The following is an 18935-nucleotide window of genomic DNA, read 5'->3' as shown; positions in this document are numbered from 1 at the left end:
GCTACCTTCTGCTTAAAGTATGTGTTCCAAATCCTCTTGACAGCAGCTGTGTGTTATGAGCATCTATGGTGAACATCTATAGGGAGTTGCCATATTTGACCCTGATGACCATGCTGTTATACTGCCCACTATTTTGCAATATTGCACATAGGTCTCACCCTTTTCAGTTCACTACAATTCACTTTAAACAAGGCCCAGTTATGATAAAGTCAGCTTAGAAAATACTCAAAATATTTGAAAAATTGAAGTGAAAATGGGAAGAAAATGCAAGTGAGCTGCTGAATACTATTTAATTAGTAATCACTTTTTGAATTTATTTTTATTTTTTGTAAAAGCTGAAAATAATGAACCCTATTTGTTTTGTTTACATCTACAGTAACATGTTTCCAGTCTTGGTCCTGGTCAACATTATATTAGAACTGACTTTATAGTATAAAAAACAAACTAAAACACAACACCATGAACACATCTCCACATTATTAGTAACTTTTCTGCTGTTGACTTTTGTCTTGTGTATATGTTGTTTAAATGTCTTAAGCAGTGACTGACTGGTGTGTACCTTGATTCAGGAAAACCTGCTCCATTGGAGATTAAACCATTGCCAGAATGGGAGGAGCCCTGTACGCCTGTCCGCTCGCCTGTCACACGGTCATTCGCTCGGGAGTAAGTGTCCTAAACGTTCTGCAGCATTTATAATTCTACATTTAGCTAACAACTAAGGGTGTGTTCACACTATTCTGCTCTCTGCTCAGGCCTGTTACTTTCATAGTTGGAAGTCAAGTGAGAGTTGCCGTCTCAGAAGAGGCACTGAGCCTCGTTTCTCGTGAAGTGCTTATTAAAGTTGAGAAAAATGTAACTTCTTAGAGGAGCACAAGGCATGCGACATTGAAAAGAAATTGCTGCACTTCATCTCTTGGTGACTTAAGAGGCTGACGTTGTCATGGAAACGGTGTGCATTGACCTACCTGGGATTGATTTTACCAACACTAAATGATTTTTCTTCTTTTTTTTTAATAGGAAAAATGTTGTTTGGTGTGAACATGCCCTTTTGTAGAAGATGTAATTAACTAAAGAAGTAGGCACTAACACTTCATACATTACCGTAGTCACTTTGTGACCATAGTAGCACTGCTCATACAAACAGGTCTGGGATCTGCCTCAGAGCTACATTATTACTGAGTGCAGTTTGTTGGCTTATCTGGGATGAGGCTTGTGCTTAGTGCTGCAGGGACTCTTCTAGCCGCAGTGGTTTATAGCTGTGGCTGTTAATGTCTGTATGATATTTTGTGCTCACCAGAGACTGTATTTGCCTGGAAGTCGGTGTGTAAACATTGTGACTGCTGCTCAGTCTCTCTAGGTTTCCAATGCCAACGAGACCCCCGTCAGTGCATAGCACGGCCTCCAGCACTGACTCCGACGACTGTGATGAGCATTATGTATCCATGCTCTCTAATATGTCATCAGATGAACCAGTATGTAACACACAACAATCCTCTGACATAAGAAGTTGCATGATTACTTTTTTTCTCTTTACTTCTGAAATCACAAATAATTAAAGCTACAGAAAACATGTGATAAATGTCTACTTAGATTTTTTTATTGTAATATGTGATATTTTTGTATGGTTTTTTGAAACTACATCATTCAAATGGAATCTACAAAAACAGTTTTCACAACAGCTGCACCATGAATACAGTGGAGGATTCTGTATGAGAGACAGACAAACTTTCCAGGGTTAAACACAGCTCAACCTAGAATGTTAAGCTGTAATCGTTATACAGAAAGTCTTAGAAATGACATTTCCAGTCCTTGCTCCTCTCCCTATGCCATATATTAGTGTGGACAAATTACTGGTTGCTGCAGACGGACTCCTCGCCTTTTCGACTATTTTCTTTGCAGTTTGCTCTCGTCCTGCTGCTCTGCTTTCTTTTATTCTCTGTTTTTGTTCTTTTGTTTTTCAGGTATTGGTGTCTGTGAAAATTGCCTGTTTATTCTCAAATTACTACCTTTATTGTTGTCCCTAAGATCCCTTTTTGTTGTTCGTGCACGGGTTGAAATGGAATCAAGTTGAGATTTGGTCATTCAGTAATGCCTGCTGAAATGGGCACAATTGGCTTTTACTGCAATAATCTTTGAAAAATGATCCCGGATACATTATTTCTCTTACAGTTTGGGTATTAGATGTACCATTTTCCTATTTTTCTTGCTGTAACAGTTTGTTTACTTTTTTCCAACATTTGCTTTGATACTGTCTGCTGACTTCCCGTTCTTGCATCACTCATGTTAATTTCTTTCTCCCTAGTCCCTCATTTCTCTGGCTTCACCACGCTCTGGCTTCATCCATTTTTCTTTTTTTCCTGCATTTTGTTCTTGACCATCTGCTGTTCTCTTCTTTCCTTTTGTCACTGCTTCCTTCTCACTTTGTGTAGAGAGGAGTCCTTCTACTGCACTGTCCCCATCACCCCTGTAAAGAGGGAGGTGGAGGAACTTGACACCATAGAGGAGGTGAGCAGGGTTGCCAGGTTAGACGTGCATGGCCTGCCCTGTCAGAGCACCAAAGCTTGCCAGTTTCAGGTGTTGTCATTAGATCAGAAAGTATATAGAACAAACTTGACTTTGCTATTGTTAGTCCCCAACGCCACCCAGAAGCTGTGGCTTGGATACACATGCAGTGATTTTTAGATGCAAGTTACAGTACATCACTTTCCTTATAATTAGTGTTTCCTGTCACCATCCTAGTTCTATTAACTCCACCCCACATGTAGTTCAAGATTAACAATAGGTCCAAATGCATCTGTGTTGTCACAATACCAGAATTTTGATTTTTTTTTTCTCTACCAAAACTTAAACTTTTCATCTTAGAAATTGATGATAAGAAATCATGGAAAAAAGGGAAAACACAAAGCATTGTCATTGTAGAAAAAAAAGAAAAAGGAAAGCACCATAAACTCAACAAAGACACAAACATTCAACTCTTCCTTTTGAACAAGTACCAAAAAAACTTTTAAAGAATTCAAATAAAATGTATAGAAATCAAAGTTGCTTTTCATAAAGATGACTTTGATGCACCTAAAGCGCTAAGCATGTTGGTTTGGTGCCCATTTTTGTTAGCTGTATTAGTAGCTGTCAGAAATGGAACCAGCTAGAAGAAGTGATGTTCGCTGATGAAAAAAATCTATTATAAAGATTTAATGATAATCACCTTGACCTAAATGATCCCAGATTTAATTCATGTGTTACAGTTTTGTCAAGCAGTTCACATGGACTGTTCTTCAGTTTTAGTTTGAATTTTGTTGTGAAGTGTTTCAGTCTCTTTTTTACCTCTTACATGTTCCAATCCACAAGCCATTTACAACTGAATAAACACCCTTTGAAGCTGTTTTTGAATCCAATTTGAGCTTACAGAACATGCTTTGTTATAGTGCCAACTATTTGTTCAATCAAATAGCAGTAAAATCTCTTGTTATTTTAGCAGACATTTTGGTTATTGTGACAACACAAGAGTGTATTCAAATATGAGCTATGTTTCATTGTGACACTGCATCAGCATTCCTCTCCTCAATTAAATTATTCTTTTTCTGGCTGATGTAGAACATGAAGCTTGGTCCACCCATGACTGCGGATGGTGGGAGCAGCCCGATGGTGAAGCCGAAGGGAGACAAACAGGTGGAGTACCTGGATTTGGATCTTGACTCTGGCAAGTCTACCCCACCTAGGAAGGTAGGAATCTGCTTTACCTACTCTCACACCTTAAATGACACACTCACACAATTACGTGAAATCATTTTGAAGTAATATCAAGACTGACTTATGTGTGCTTTCCCTCTCCAGATGAAAAGCAATGGAACTGGCATGGCAGCATCAGATGAGCGTGTTGACTATGTGGTTGTGGACCAGCAACGGACGCAGGCCCTCAAGAGTACCCGGGAGGCCTGGAATGATGGCCGCCAATCCACAGAGACAGACACACCATCCAAAGGACCCAAGTGACCATGTTGTCCCAATCACCCACCCTCCAAACCCCCAAACCACTGGGCCTTTTACACTGTTGTACTGTAGGCTCTGGTTTGTGCTCTGGGACGGTCCAGCTGTCATGTTCCACCTCAACGAGATCCTTAGTGTGTAGGGTTCAGTGGAGCTCCATAGCCACTCAACCGTCTTTAGTTTGCACTGCTGTCAAGCCTTGGACAGCACTGTATGTACAGTTGTAGGAAGGGGTGTGGGCCAGGAATAAGCTGTATGCATTATGAAAGCAGGTGGAATGACAGGACCTGTCTTTGGGGTTTGACTTAAGCAGACTCATGAACTTTGAACATTCACTGCCCCCTATATCGGATTCGTTTTTGTTCCCTGTTGTTTATCTTTCAAACAGCCTGTGGGTTGATCCAGAGTTAACATTTCCTTAAATTATAATGCTGTTTGATGTTGTTTTGGAGTGTACGTGAAATCACTTTAACATGATCACAATACTTTGTCAATGCGACACTTTACTAGTTAGCATAGCTGGTTAACAGTGTTGATTTCTCAGTATCTCCTGTTAGAGCAGGGTGAAGTTTTCTGTGGGTACTGATCACAGGTCAGGTTTACAATTTCTTCAATAATGACAGACGTTATGGTGGATGGCGGAAACTGGCCTTGATTATATACCCAAGGAAAAGTTTAAACTGGATCCCTAAGATAACCCAGTACGACAGAATTTCATAGAGAATCTTTCCTTTTTCCTTTCAATGCAAAGGCAGTTGAAATTGTTCATTTTACATGTAACCAAGTGCTCAATTTAAGCTTTGGATTCACTCAAGGTTTAATCCACTGAACATAATTTGATTTCCATTTACTTTGTAAGTGGAGATGCTTCAATCTGTTATAATGGAAGTGCAAAGACTGTACAAAAGTGTTATGTATATAAACAGGAAAAGTGTCCTTTATTTGTATGGAATATTAAGCGTGTTTGACTCGAAGGTATGTGGATTCTGCAGGGTAGAATCCTGTGCCCGTCTTAGCTGGTATCAGGACTTGTGATTAATGAATGCATTACTGTGAGTTTTTAAAAGAACGTGACAGGTTTTCTATAAGTTATGCAAAGGTATCAAACTTAGGGTAGAGAGAGAGAGAGAAAATCAGGTACTCTTTGTAAATGCATACTAATACAACTATCCATTTCTAATTTATTTCTCAAGTTATTTCATCAGGTGGATGTCCTGTCCACTTTTAGCTCAGTATTCTTGATTCATATGGATGAACATTTGCTAAAGCCTGTTTAAATGCTTAGTTTTACAGGCTCTGGTCAGTTAGTTTCACAAGTTCATTGATATTCCTCATTTCCCTCTCCTCTTAGGTTTAATTTATTTCAAATTGAACTGGCATACAGTTTTGGGAAATTGACTGCCTTGTGTAGTCAACTTGATACATCTTTTATAGACAGTGAAAAAGTCTTTATGTCTGCATAGATCTTTGCTTTACTAACCTGTGAACTCTCACTCAGAAGTCCCAAGCATGTGCTACCACAAGATAAAATCATTGCTGTACATATTTTGCCATCAATTAGATTAACATGTATCATTTGAAAAATGTGCCTACTAAGTCATCTTTATTCTACTTCACTCTTTCCTTATTGCAGTTTCACTGTGATATGGACTGCAAAGCTGATGATGCTTTATCTTTTTTAATGAATCTCGACAGAAAATGTAAATTTTAAAAGTGGACTAAATAAAATCCAGCCTCTTATGCGTGTGTTGTCTGTTGTCAATATGATCTACATTATGATTTGAAGGAATAGAGTGGGGGTTGGGGCAGGGGGGATCCATCCTAACAAGTGGGGTAGCCAAATGCTATTGGCATACTTGCAGCATACAGTGCAGTCTCTCCCATGCGACTGACTGTTTATGTCTCACATACACCCTGGATCCTCCCTTCTTCCTCTACAGTACAACCTCAGCATCCTGTTTCCCATGAGAGCTCCCCCACAGTTCCCTCCTGTCATTTTCTCCACTTACACAGCTACTTCACTTATACAAAAAACTGTTCCGTTAATGAAAATAACCTTGTTTATGTGAACTGTGCTGCTCCATCCCCAACTTTATGTCAACCTCCTCCAGCAAATGATTTCATAGCGCTTCATATGTTGAATGTTAGGTCAGCCAAACCCTCCATCGACCCTTACTGGGTGAAAGATGTGGCTCCAATCCTAGTCCTCAGATCATTCTGCCCTCTGACATTGTGTCAGTAGTCTCAACCCCATCAATGTACTTACAAATTCTAGACCTGCTGTATTAGAGAACCCACCCCCTTCTGAACTCCTCTGTAGATTTCAACAAGAGAAAGGGACTTGGGCAGATGCATATCAACATTCGTAGTATTATGAAAAAGATGGATTACATTAACATTTGTATTTTTAACAACAATCTTGACATTTTAGTCCTTTCAGAAACTTAGTTCAAAAGTCAATTGGAGATGATTATATTAGATTAAATGGCTACAATTTATTTAGATGTGATAGGCTTACTGAGGGTGGAGGTTTAGCAATTTATGTCAGAAATAACATCAAAGCAGCCAAGTTAGTTAGTGTGTCTATCCCAAAATGATATGAACTATTAATGTTGAATGTAGAATTAAGTCAAAATGCTGTTCACTGTTGTTGGTACATATTTCCCGCCCTCTGCCCCTTTAGAGGTGGTTGCTGGTATTTTTGAGAATTTAACCCCTTTCAAGACTTCAGAAGTGACTGTTATGGGAGATCTTAAGTTAAATTGGATATCCACAGACTCATGACCATCTAAAGTTCATCTGTGCTGATCTTGGGCTTACTTAACTGATCTCTGATCCTACTTGTCCAAATTTTAAGGACCCAAATCAACCTTAAAATATCATCCCCATAAGTATTCTTCCAGTGGTGTACCTCTGCTAGATATAAGTGATCAATCCAAAACTCAGAATGCTGTCAAGAGAAACTTAAGGAATTTTAATGAACAAGCCTTTTTATATGATCTCCATCACAGCAACCTCTCTCATTCAATAGAAACCCGGATGTCGAATTAGCATCAGATAATTTTTCAAATATCTTCAATTCAGAAGTTAATAAACATGCTCCATTCAACAAATTAAGAATAAAAGATAGGTCCAGTCCCTGGTTTACCTCTGAAATCTGTTCCGGGTAAGAAACAAAATGTGGGACCTAGCTAGACATTCTGGAGACCCCTTCCACTGGCTTGCCTTCAGACAGCTAAGAAATAAATGCACCTCCTCAATGTGAAAAGCTTAATCTATTTATCACGTAACTTCTATTTCCAGCTCTTGGTCAAATCCATCTACATTTTGGAAAGTAGTAAACTCTACTAAAAACGTTTTCTCTCTGCCCATTCATGCCAATTCCAAAAATGTCATATTGACAGAGGAAAAAGAAATATTTACAGCTTTTAACAAACATTTTGTTGCAGCTGGCCACATTTTTGAAAACAATTGTATGGGATCAGCCAATTCTGCAAATATATTTATTAATTATGATAGTTCTGTAGGGCTGCCTCTTTCTGACAATGATAATTCTGTACATTGTAATTACTGAAGCTCTTCTAGCCATTGATTCAAAGAAATAAACTGGAGAGGACAACTTGCACCCTTTTCTTCTCAAGCTCTCTGCCCCCATAATCTCAGAGCATAAAACACTAAATTAATTATTTTAACTGCCACAATTCCTAAAGAATGGAAGTCAGCTCATGTTTTACTTTTGCACAAGGGAGGAGAAAAATGTGACCTAAATAACTACCGTACCATATTTCAAAACTGTCTTGTCTGGCTAAAACCCCTGAATCATTAGTAAATAATCAACTGAAGTCATTCTCAAGTAGATAGTCTGTATTAACCCCCCACCAATCCGGCTACAGAACAGATCATAGAACCATCTCTTCTACTTCCCTAATTTTAAATGATATTGTGTCAGCTGTAGACAACAGGAAGCACTGTGCTGCTCTTTTTGTTGAGTTATCAATAGCCTTTGATACGGTTGACCATTCTCGCCTCCCCACAAATGTCTGTAGATGGTTCAACAATTACCTCTCTGACAGACAACAGTGCGTAAAAGTGGGTAATGTTAGATCAGAGTTTATACAATAACAAAAGGCATCCCACAAGATTCAATATTAGGACTAGTCCTGTTCGCTATTTATATTAATGCTATAGTCTTGTCTTTGCAAACCTGTGATGTCCACCTTTATGCAAATTAAACTATTTTATGCTGTTGGGCTGACTCTATAAAATCAGCTGTTGAAAACCTGCCTTTTTCTCAGTGCTTGGCAAGGTGCACTTATAGATCTCGAACTTGTGTTAAATGCCAATAAAACAAAATTTATGCTGTTCTCCAGAGTCAGACATTGATGAGGACATTGATCTCCAAATCTGCACTTTAAATGGTGCAGTCATTGAAAGAGTCCCACATTATAAATATTTAGGCATCTGGATTGATGATAAATTCACCTTCAAACCACATATTGATGCACTAATAAAAAAATTAAGAACATAGCTTGGTGTTTTTTTTTATATATAAACAAGTCTTGTTTCCCCATGTTTTGTATATAGAAGATTATGGAAGCAATCTTTCTTTCAGTGCTACATTATGGTGATGTGATTTACAGACATGTGGCAAAATGTGGCCCTAAATGCTGTACCCTTAGATTAGCCCTTAGATTTACAACTGGAGACCTCTATGGTACACATCACTGTATTCTTTATCAAAAAAATGGGTTGGCCTTCTCTTTCCATTAGAAGAGACCAGCATTTGTTTCTAGTGCTGCAGATTCCTAGAATTAACACTGGTCTGGGAAAGACTGCTTTAAGTTTTTGCACCGTACAGTTGGAATGAATTACAGTGTATTTTGAGGCTTCAAATAAAGGTTTATATATAAGGTTAAGGTTAATATATCATATAAATCATAGATAGAAAAATTGATGATACCAGTCCACATGCAAACAGACTTGCACACACACCCTCAGTTCGTAGATCGTAGTTTTAGTGTCTCCATGAACAGCCTGGATAATCTTTCAAGGTTTTCTTGCCATACTTGAAGATGAAAAAAATCCTGTACTCATTCCAGTATAATCATTTCCAAGTATTAAATCTAATTTCCCATAGCCAAAGTGAATATTGTCCCAGTTCTTGCATTTAGGCTTTTGTAAAGATTTCTATCCAGCTGGAACTGAGGTATTTAGACTCCTGCACAATGAAGATTTTTAATAGCCTTCCAAAGAAGAATGGCAGCTGGAAGTGATCCATGATTTTTATTTACAGTGTAAGACAAATATGACATTAGGGAAAATAAAATTGTTTTATATGTAATCCCCACAGATAAATGAACCTGATTACAAAACTTGTAACTGACCCTATATAAGTTGTTAATGTTCTTAATTCCACCAGTGCTTTTCCTGCTTGACAAGTCAAAACTACTGGTAAAAAAAATACAATAAATACAAATATAAATACAATACATAAAAATAAAAACAAACAAACAATAAATAAATATTATAAACAATAAATAAAACATTTTATTGTTCTTTTTTATACTCAGGATGTCACAGACACCAAATAATACAACTTCCTCTAGTAACTTAACCAGGATAGACCCTTTTCACGGCAGAAGTTAAGAGCAAGCAGGAAATATGGTCACTTCCGCCTGCCATCTTGGTGCAATTTGGTTGCAGCCAGCACTTGATAAATGGGTTTAAAATATTCTGCATTATGCAGCAGAGGCATTATTTTTTGTTCCATTTGCATTCAAGAGTCTTTAAGGAATCGTAATATGTCTTCAAAACAGAGGTAAGTGTTGTTAAACGGCCTGCGGGGTGTTTCAAATTTTGCCATGTTGCTAAATTGCCATTAATGATAACTTACTGCATTTATGAGAAATAACTGCAGGCGGTTCCGTTAACTTACCTGTCACACAAAAACATAAGACACAAACTGTATGTCCGTCTTCATAACACAACCCTTTGTCATACATTTTGTTATGTTTAGGGTCGTTATTTGCTAATTAGCTAATGACGAACAACGACCACTTGGTTGAGCATAAAACTTCATTCTTGACCGTGGAAGTAACTTTTAGCCGTTAACTAGCTAATGATAGTTTGACAAAATTACCTTAAAATATTTTTATTTTTATTTTATTTTTGTAAAATGACTAATTCATTTTCACTTCCAGGAAAGCAGTACAGGGGTGTCTCTCTTATCTTTGTGTTTCGACCTTTGACTTCATGAATATTTATTTCCACCGCCCGTTAAAGCACTTAACCTAGAAATTAATTGTGGTTGTATCAGTATGTGTATGGCTGTTGACCGTTAGCTGTTGTGTCATTCATTGGCTTTATATTATATTAACTTCTTTTTCTTCCTCCTGGGCTTGAAGCGTTTTTAAAGTCTTGTTTTCTTCGTCACCATCCAGTGAGCAGGCTGTGTTCAAGCACAATGCTATAACCTCGGCTCAGTACACTGACTTTTCAACCACAAACAGCCGATGACAACAAACAAACCCACTGTGTGTGTGTGTGTGTGTGTGTGTGTGTGTGTGTGTGTGTGTGTGTGTGTGTGTGTGTGTGTGTGTTGGTCTGACTTGTATGCTTTCAGGGACACATTTCAGACTAAAGACCAGTTAATTGGGGGCGACTTGTCCAATTGGGGACAAAAGCTCTGTACCCAATTGGGAAAAGGCTGAGTTTTGGGTCGGTGGTTATGGTTAAGGTTAGGCTAAGTCTCCAGGAAATTAATGTAAGTCTATATAATGTCCCCAAAAGCGACCTAAGTCAGTGGTTCTCAAACTTTTTCAGGTCAAGGACCCCTAAACTGACACAAATTAGACCACGGACCCCATTTGATAAGATTTTCGCTTTTAGATGTTTTATTACAGGAGGTGTATGAAACCAATAACCAAGTAGTCACACATTCTGCTATTGTGTTACTTATGGGTGAAATTATAGTGAAAATAAATTATTCCCTTTTTTGCCCCTCAAAGACCCCTGGGTGTCCCTGGACCCCACTTTGAAAACCACTGACCCAAGTAAACGTGTGTGTGTGTATATGAAAGTGTTGCCTTTCAGTGTTTATGTGAGAGGAAGAATGTGAGCAATGTTGTGACATTCTTCTATGAGTCAATTATTCTCAAAGGGACATTTTTTTGGAAGGTTGGGAGGTAGGAAGTTGAGCTTGAAGGTTAATCTTTGACCTTGCAGCTTGACAAAAAAAAAAAAAAAAATCTCAACACAAGACCACTTGTGTTACTTGTTTCAGAAGCTTAGTTAGTAAACTGAGCAGCTCCATCCACAAGATGAGAATGGTAAACCGAAATCTTGCCGAAGGTCCCAAAGAAAACCCAGAATAGCAATTTATAGCTCTGCTCAAAACCCCAACCTTTCACTCATTCCTTGTTTTTAGTTTTAACTGGAGTGACCACTAGATGGAGCTGTTGTTTGAACAATATGACAATTTGAATATAGCTCTCCTCTGCCTGTGTCCTTTCCCTCAGCCCACACCCCTCCAGTGCAGTCACTTCTCCTGACATCCTCCTTTTTAAGGCTCTGCAGTGCTGTGGAAGCAAATAATATATAGAGCCACTCTACCATGAACTTCACAGGCCAAGGTGCTGCCCTCCTGGATTGCTGCAATAAGGCTCTTGACTACTAAATGCCCTGAAATCCACTAGTTTGTAATTTAGATGCATTTTTTGACTTATTTTCATGAGGACATTCAGTAAGTAAATTCCATTACTTATGTAATGGATGGTTGCTCTACTGGCAGGGTGCTTGACAGAGTTTCCTCAAGGGTCACCATCAGGGTGATTTGTGGTTTGAGTATTACCTCTGCATTGACCTTCAGTTTATTTTTGACTATTGATAAGCATAGCTAAATATTCCCTTAATTATGCTTTCTTTCTAAAGTGCTACCCTTCACCACACCTTTGTGCAAATCTGTGTGTCAGAATGTGCAGCAGCAGCTTCAGTCCTCCACCTGGGTTTGCACAGGGGTGCGTTCAGGCACAGTATTGAGTGTAGGTCACCTGCGTTTTGGCAGCGCTCAGTGCCCAACACATTATCACTGAGTGAAACGCAAGCCAATCCGTGACCTGTGTAGAGTGCTGTATTGATTTAAATGGAAGAGTCAGATGCATGGCAGACAGACAATTGAAAAACATGGCTAAAACACTTTCTGTGTAGACAAGCTGTTACGTTCAATGTACACAGGATCCAGCTGCGTCATGTTTTAGCTCTGTCACAGCTGCCAAAGATAACCTGCTGCCATTCTAGCTGGAATGTCTTCACACGTAGCTCTTTTCCCTGCTCTGATATCTATACATGCTGGATCTAGCAGCAGCTTCTCTGAAGCGTGACATTCACATGTGAATGTATACAAATGCCTGTATTTACTGGCAATTGTCTTAAAATACATTTTAAATTATGCATTTCATTTGTTTCTTTGTCTACTCACATACACAGCAAAACTTGAAAAAGAGGAGAAAAGCAAGTGAGGGAGGCCTACTGTGTTATAATGAAGCTGAATTCATGATAGACTCATTTACACATTTTTAGCAAGTATGAAATTTAATCGTGGCTCATAAATACTATGTTCGCCCTCAGACACCACCGAGCTGCAGATAAAATAATTATTTTATGGTCACGACATTGTCATACAAAATAAACAAAAATACAGGTTAATGACAGCATCTGTGAGGTGAGATTGGCTGTATTAACATTTTAAATGAGTGATGACAGATACACATTTGCAGCCCACATCTAAATTAGCTGCAAATGTGTATTTTTGCTTGGAAAAAACACAAAAATTATGTATTATGGGTGCTAAAGAACAGATGTTCTGCTTCTGAATTGTTTCCAGTGGACACTGAAACGGCGACAGAGTCGTGACTGAGCTGAAATTCCTGAGTGGATTTCAGATATTACTCTCTTTGTTGGAAGATAAATAAGGGTGAGCAACTGAGACCTGTAATTAAAATAGCACACGTAAACAGCAGTCATTTTATCATAGATCACAAAAAAACATACTTTGATCGGGGATCTGAAGCCCTTTTCATCTCTTGTATGGTTTATGACATGAAAATGTTTAATAACCTGTACAAGTGTACATGAGCATGCATGTATGCGTAGTTTGTAGTGTTATCTACAAGGTCAGACCCATTTTAACATTGATATTGGTGATATTGTGGTGATATATGCCTATTTTTTTTCCTCTACTTGATAAGATTTGAAACCTCACTAATGTAAAACTCCCTCAGGTAGCTGATTATCATAGATTTATGGATTCAGTACAGGCCTCCAATTGACTCAAATGTAACATATGGGCTGACTGGCTTCACAATCATATCTAATCCCATAAATCTGTAGTACTCAACATTATGAGATATACTCCATCCTATATAAGTCTGTCTTTCATCGCACTGGCTGTAAGTAACCTTTAATCGCTGTGCAAATAACCTAATTAAAGCAAATGTCATTGTCATATTGGGATAGGATTATAATTCCTACTGTGACATGCAGGAGATTGTAAAATGTTGCCATGGGGTGGCTTCATGCTTTGTTCAAATGGAATTTTTAAAGATGTCCCGTCACTTCGTCAGATGTGGCTGATATGATGACAGGTTACCATATGACAGTTGACAGGTTTTGACTCATTTTCTTTTTAAATTGCTCCTTTTTCAGTGTTCATATGAACGGCTGGTTTGCATGTTTGATGTGTGAGAACTAGATTACTGATGATGTCATCATCCCGGTCTCTGCCAGACTTATTTTAATTTTATGCTTGACCATGGGGACGAAGATGAAGATCATCCCCTTCATCTGTCAACATGTTTCTAGACTTCAAAAACGTGGAACTTACTGCATTCACATACCTATTTATATGAAATTATACTCTGTTTTACAGCCATTTCAGCTATAATATTAAATATGGCTTCAACTAATGAATACTTTAAATATCAAATAATCTGCCAATTATTTAATAGATCCATTGATTCATTGTTTTGTCTATAAAATGTCATAGATATAATCAGTTTACTATTATGTATAACACAAATGCTTCAAATCCTCACATTTGAGAAGCTGCAACCAGAAAATGATGTAATTTTTGCTTAAAAAATGACTAAAACGATTATTCAGTTATCAAAATAGTTGCCAATTGACCTTCTGTTGATCGACTAATAGATGAATCAATTAATTATTGCAGCTCCAATGTAACACTTCTGTTATTCTTCCTCTGAAACAACATTATAAGTGATAGAAATGGAAAGGAAAGACCATAACTGTATTTCCAAGAAACTATACGCCACATGACAAATGCAGCCATTTCAGCTTTTGTATTTATATCTCGTTTAGCATATGCAGATGTGTTACGTCTGATAACACATCAAACAGTTTATCCTTCTTTCTGTTAAAAGCTTAAAGCTGTTTTGTTGGAAGAAAAGCATCTTAATCGCTATCTGCGGTGTCATAACGAGGGAATATTTGACATTAAAGTACAACTTGAGCCTGCTCTGTTTACACGTGTGCCTCAACCTGCACGGCCGTAGCTGTGTGATGGTGCAGCCTGGGGACTCTCTATGCGGTAACTTTGGCAGTGTGTGAGTAATGGAGCTGGGAGAGAGTCTCTGGCTTCTTAACAGGGCCAACAGAATAATTATGAGGCGAGCTGAGAGGCTGTTCCTGGGCAGCAGGGAGCCTGTGAGCTTTACTGGGTCTAGCCAGTCCTCTTGGACCTCTGCCTGGACTGATGGGAGCAGCCTGTAAGGTGGCCTGGGGTGCTGTCTCGTGGGGCCACTTACAGTGGTATACATGTCCAGGGACAGCTGTGGTGTGTTTTGTCCCAAATGTGGGTGGGAACAATGCCATAGTAAACCATGTATGAATTTTTCCAAACCAATTTAAGGAACTATGTAGATGTTGCTCAGCGGTGGTGATTTGAATGAGAAAGTGCAACGGTGCTCTTGTCAACAAAATCCTACTAACGACAGGCCTGGTTAATTAATACTTTAATACATTAGTATAAGTGAAAAGTCAGCACTGTAGACTTCAGTAAATAATGCAGATGCATGTCATATTAATGGGGAACACATTGCAAGTGTTGAAAATGAACATTCCTCAGGAGACAAGTTTGCCCTAGTAGGCATAATTGGGCTGGCAGTGCAATTAATAGATGGGGTAGTGGCAGCTGCATGTGTCCTCTGCTGAATACAGTTGGAACTAGGGCATGACCGATACAAATAATGATTATCTGAGAGTTTAAAAAAAAAAAAAAGATGACGATTAGTCAATCAGGAGAAAATTAATCAGCAATTATTTGAATTTTTCCATCAAAAATCCCAAACATTTACTGGTTCCAGCTTCTCAAAAAGTGACGGTTTGCTGCTTTTCCTTATTTTACATCATGGACAAAATAAGACATTTGATGACATCACCTTGGTCTCTGGAAAGTTGTAATGGGAATTTTTCACTTAATCGAGAAAGTAATCTGCAGATTCATTAATAATGAAAATATTATTGTAAGCTGCAGCGCTAATTTACTTATTACTTAAATGTATAACACTTTACAGACATTTTACAGTTATTAAAAATAAACTTGTAAGTGCTTTCTAATGGACAAAACATGTATGTGAGATGACACCTTTTAAATTGCCTCATCCATGACTTTGGCATTTCTGTACTGTAATTTTTTGTTACCTATTGACTGACATAAAATTAAGTACATCAAGCTTACACTAATGCTACAACCCTGAAACAAACGCCACCCTAATCACAGTTATAATGTTCAGATTTTGTTGAAACTGTTTCATTAAGGTTTTTAATTTCATTTTATTTGATGATGGTAGCCTAAAAAAAAAAACCTCTCAGTATAACACAACCAGTGCAATTCAACAGCACCACTGCTAACACTGTTTCAACAAAAGCTGAACACTACAACCTTCTTGAAGGTAGAGTTTAATGCAGGGCCAATATATCTGTGATAAGCCATCAATAGCTGATAATATTAGCCTGGCTGGTGCTTGGTCTCCAGTTGCAACAAAATGTGGAAATAATTATTGGCTTTTGAAGTACTGATGCAGGCAAGAAGTTGCTTTAATTGAGTCTCAACATTAAAAGTGCATTTTGGGGGCGTATTGTGCAATACTGTCTCTGGATGTGTATTTTCATTACAAAATGACATCATGGACCATATTATTGAATGTTATTATTAACTGTAGTAACTGTTATTCTGGAAATACTATTTTCAGGTGTAACTGTCTTACTTTTATTGGCATGTACTACATTTATGTCTCATTTCTCTTGGATGTTACACAGTTGGCTAGTTTATATTTAAATTACTTCACTTTTTTATCCTGCCAATATCCAACTTACCTGTCTCTCTGAATGCACATCCTCTAATCTTGGATGTACTTCTGATCAAATGCATCTCATTATTTGACTTCCTGGCAGCCCTGTATTGAGTCATCTATAGCTCTGTTTACCGCATCGGTCGCACTCCCTCATCTTCCGGTCCTGGCAGCCGGTCTGTCATTCTCCTAACCCTCAAACCCACCCAAGTCAACCTCTCGTCTCACCTGCGTGCCATCTATCTGTCCACTCTCTGTTCCTGCCTCTCCAGCTTTTCCTCTTTCCTCTCCATTTCAAACCTCTAATCACATTAAGGTCAAGCCAATGCTGGACTGAATTTAAAATAACTCAGAACATACCGTCAGTGCTCCCAGATACACCTTTTTTTTTGTTCTGTCCAGACAAAATCAATTTCTTCTCCTTGTCCAACTCCTAAGTCAGCCATACAGCAATATCCTCTTGACACTGTCCTTCTCAAAGCACCATTGTAGGAGTTATAGAGGAGGACAGGTGCTATAAAAAAAACACCTGTGGTTTAACAAAATCGAATAGAGTGCAAGGTAGAGATTTTCTTTTGTACATGATTCTATGTAAAATCTTAAAACAAAGATGTAGAGGATTTTTGTTTGTTTGTGTGCATCTGCTTAAATCAGTACTCTATGGTTGTCAGTGTGGATAAGGATTGTATTGTACGTGAAGAAAGAAAGATGTTTTCTGTATATTTCTAGTTCAAAGCAACCTTCCTCTCCCCTGCTGAGTCCCTCTCACTCGGCAACAACTTGGCCTCACCTGTCTTTGACATTATACTGTGGATACCACTTTGTGGCAACGAGCCAGAGGAGAAAAAGTGAGCGATTGGAAACCATCTCTCTTCCTCCACCCTCCCCCCTCTCCCACTCTCTTCTCTGTCACCAAAGCTGGCTCTAATCAGATTTAGCGAGTGGTTGAGGATTGAGTTTTTGTGTGTGCCTGCAATGTCATCAGCAGAGATTTGGAGCAGTAAAACCATTACTGCATTGGAAAAAAGTGGTAATTGTATTTAGAAAGCAGGATTCAATGGGGAATCGTAATTCAGCTTATGATTTGCGTCATTTTCCGCTCCACAGTTTCACTGCATTTATTGTACATTGGCACAGGTCCATTAACCAAGCTTATGATTATTATATTACCAAGGATATAACTGCACAGCTCTATTGCTCCAGATACTAACTTTACACTGCATAAAGAGGTACTATTAATTTTTAATAGCTTTAGGAATTTGCTTGAAGACAATACTAAATTTATCCTTCCTGATAATGCCCTATTTTGCTCTGGCTAACGTCAGTCACCCCATGCACATTAGTCTAAATGTTGCCCAACTGTTCAGTGATTTATGAATAGGATTTTGCTAATAGTCAGCATTGTAGATTATCTGCCTCTTAAAGATGATTGCTGGGGAGAAGGGGACCTTAGTTGTGCATACTAAGATATCAATCTTTGATTACGCAGCTGCCTGAATGATGGCATGGTATTTTCTGCTTCCAGAGCGCTTGCTGCAGGAATCCCTTGACTCAAACATAGATTGGCTCCTTGAATCTGGTCTTGGTTGTATCTGGATATGTTTCTGCCTCTGTCTTCACTTTTTGTTTTTGTGGTGTGTCAGCTGTTCATCTGTGAAGCTGCTTGTCTTACACAGCATCTTGGAGCTTGCCAGTCTGACAGAGTGTCAGCAGGGCTTGTGTCACATTATTGTCAGGAAATATATTAAGTTACTGAAAAGCCACATCTGTAATGCTTGTTGACTATAAGCCCCCCAAGAATCTTGTAGTAGTGGAAAAATACTCCCGTTTCAACCTTGATGTGACCTCATATTCCCATTGGTAACTGCTAATACCGAGATTTATCATCACTGCGCTGTCTTGAGAAAAATTCTTTATGTATTGACAATTTAGATCCTATTTATGCATATAACTGAAAATATCAATCATTGTGGATAAGCTGTGAGGAAGCTACGTCCAGCTCCTTGAAACTCTGCTTCCTCTTGTAAGATGCTCTCTTTAATGAGTTGGAAGCTGTATTACACCACAACAGCCTATCAGTTGTAGCTACGCGATATAGATCATTAGTGCTGTGATTAGGTAACAGCACTTTGCGACATGGCAATTCCTGTTGAAAAAAGCAGACACCTCATCAGATACGAGTTGCCTGAAGTGTTTTTTAAGAGGGGGCTTGCTGGTGAGGGACACTTGACAGGAAACACGGCTTAGTTCAGCTGGTCTGTGTTTTTCCCAGTGAAAACAGCTATCCATCTGTGTAATAGGCCTTGTCAAAAGTTTACTGAGAATCAGCAATTCAGTGTGAGTCTAGGCTGCGTTTGCCATTGAAAGGGACTCTTGATAAGCTGTGAGAGCCCATTGAGGCAGCGAGCAGGCTTTGATGCATAGTGATATCTTGGCAGTTGCTGTCCCTTTCACATTCTTTCTTCATTGTCAAGACTCTAAACTTGTCTGTGGATGGTGTCTACACTCTGCACACATTCCTCCTCATTGCCTTATTCGATATTTTCAAATATGAGGATGAAACGAATGCATTAATAATTTAATTAT

General features: G+C 38.5%; 1 protein-coding gene and 1 long non-coding RNA gene across 10 annotated transcripts in view; both read left to right on the top strand.

Annotated features, from left to right (window-relative positions):
* gab1 (GRB2-associated binding protein 1) overlaps positions 1 to 5724 on the top strand; it is a 61430-nt gene extending 55706 nt beyond the window's left edge. For 7 of the 9 annotated variants that reach the window (XM_044347190.1, XM_044347184.1, XM_044347192.1 and 4 more), the window contains 4 exons: positions 570 to 663; positions 1349 to 1472; positions 3592 to 3720; positions 3832 to 5724. In XM_044347190.1, coding sequence (XP_044203125.1) covers positions 570 to 663; positions 1349 to 1472; positions 3592 to 3720; positions 3832 to 3990 — 506 coding nt within the window. In that variant the 3' untranslated portion in view covers positions 3991 to 5724. Of the gene's footprint in view, positions 1 to 569; positions 664 to 1348; positions 1473 to 2429; positions 2506 to 3591; positions 3721 to 3831 lie in introns of all 9 variants that reach the window. The other 2 variants (XM_044347188.1, XM_044347194.1) reach the window with 2 other exon arrangements.
* Positions 5725 to 9637: 3913 nt separating this feature from the next.
* LOC122979604 overlaps positions 9638 to 18935 on the top strand; it is a 50234-nt gene continuing 40936 nt past the window's right edge. Inside the window, exon 1 of the long non-coding RNA XR_006402882.1 lies at positions 9638 to 9802. This is a non-coding gene — a long non-coding RNA (uncharacterized LOC122979604). The remainder of the gene's footprint in view (positions 9803 to 18935) is intronic.

This window comes from Thunnus albacares, chromosome 3, assembly GCF_914725855.1.
Source record: "Thunnus albacares chromosome 3, fThuAlb1.1, whole genome shotgun sequence".
NCBI classification, from domain to species: domain Eukaryota; kingdom Metazoa; phylum Chordata; class Actinopteri; order Scombriformes; family Scombridae; genus Thunnus; species Thunnus albacares.
The sequence above is the reverse complement of the archived record's forward strand: the minus strand, read 5'-3'. Positions and strand labels throughout refer to the sequence as shown.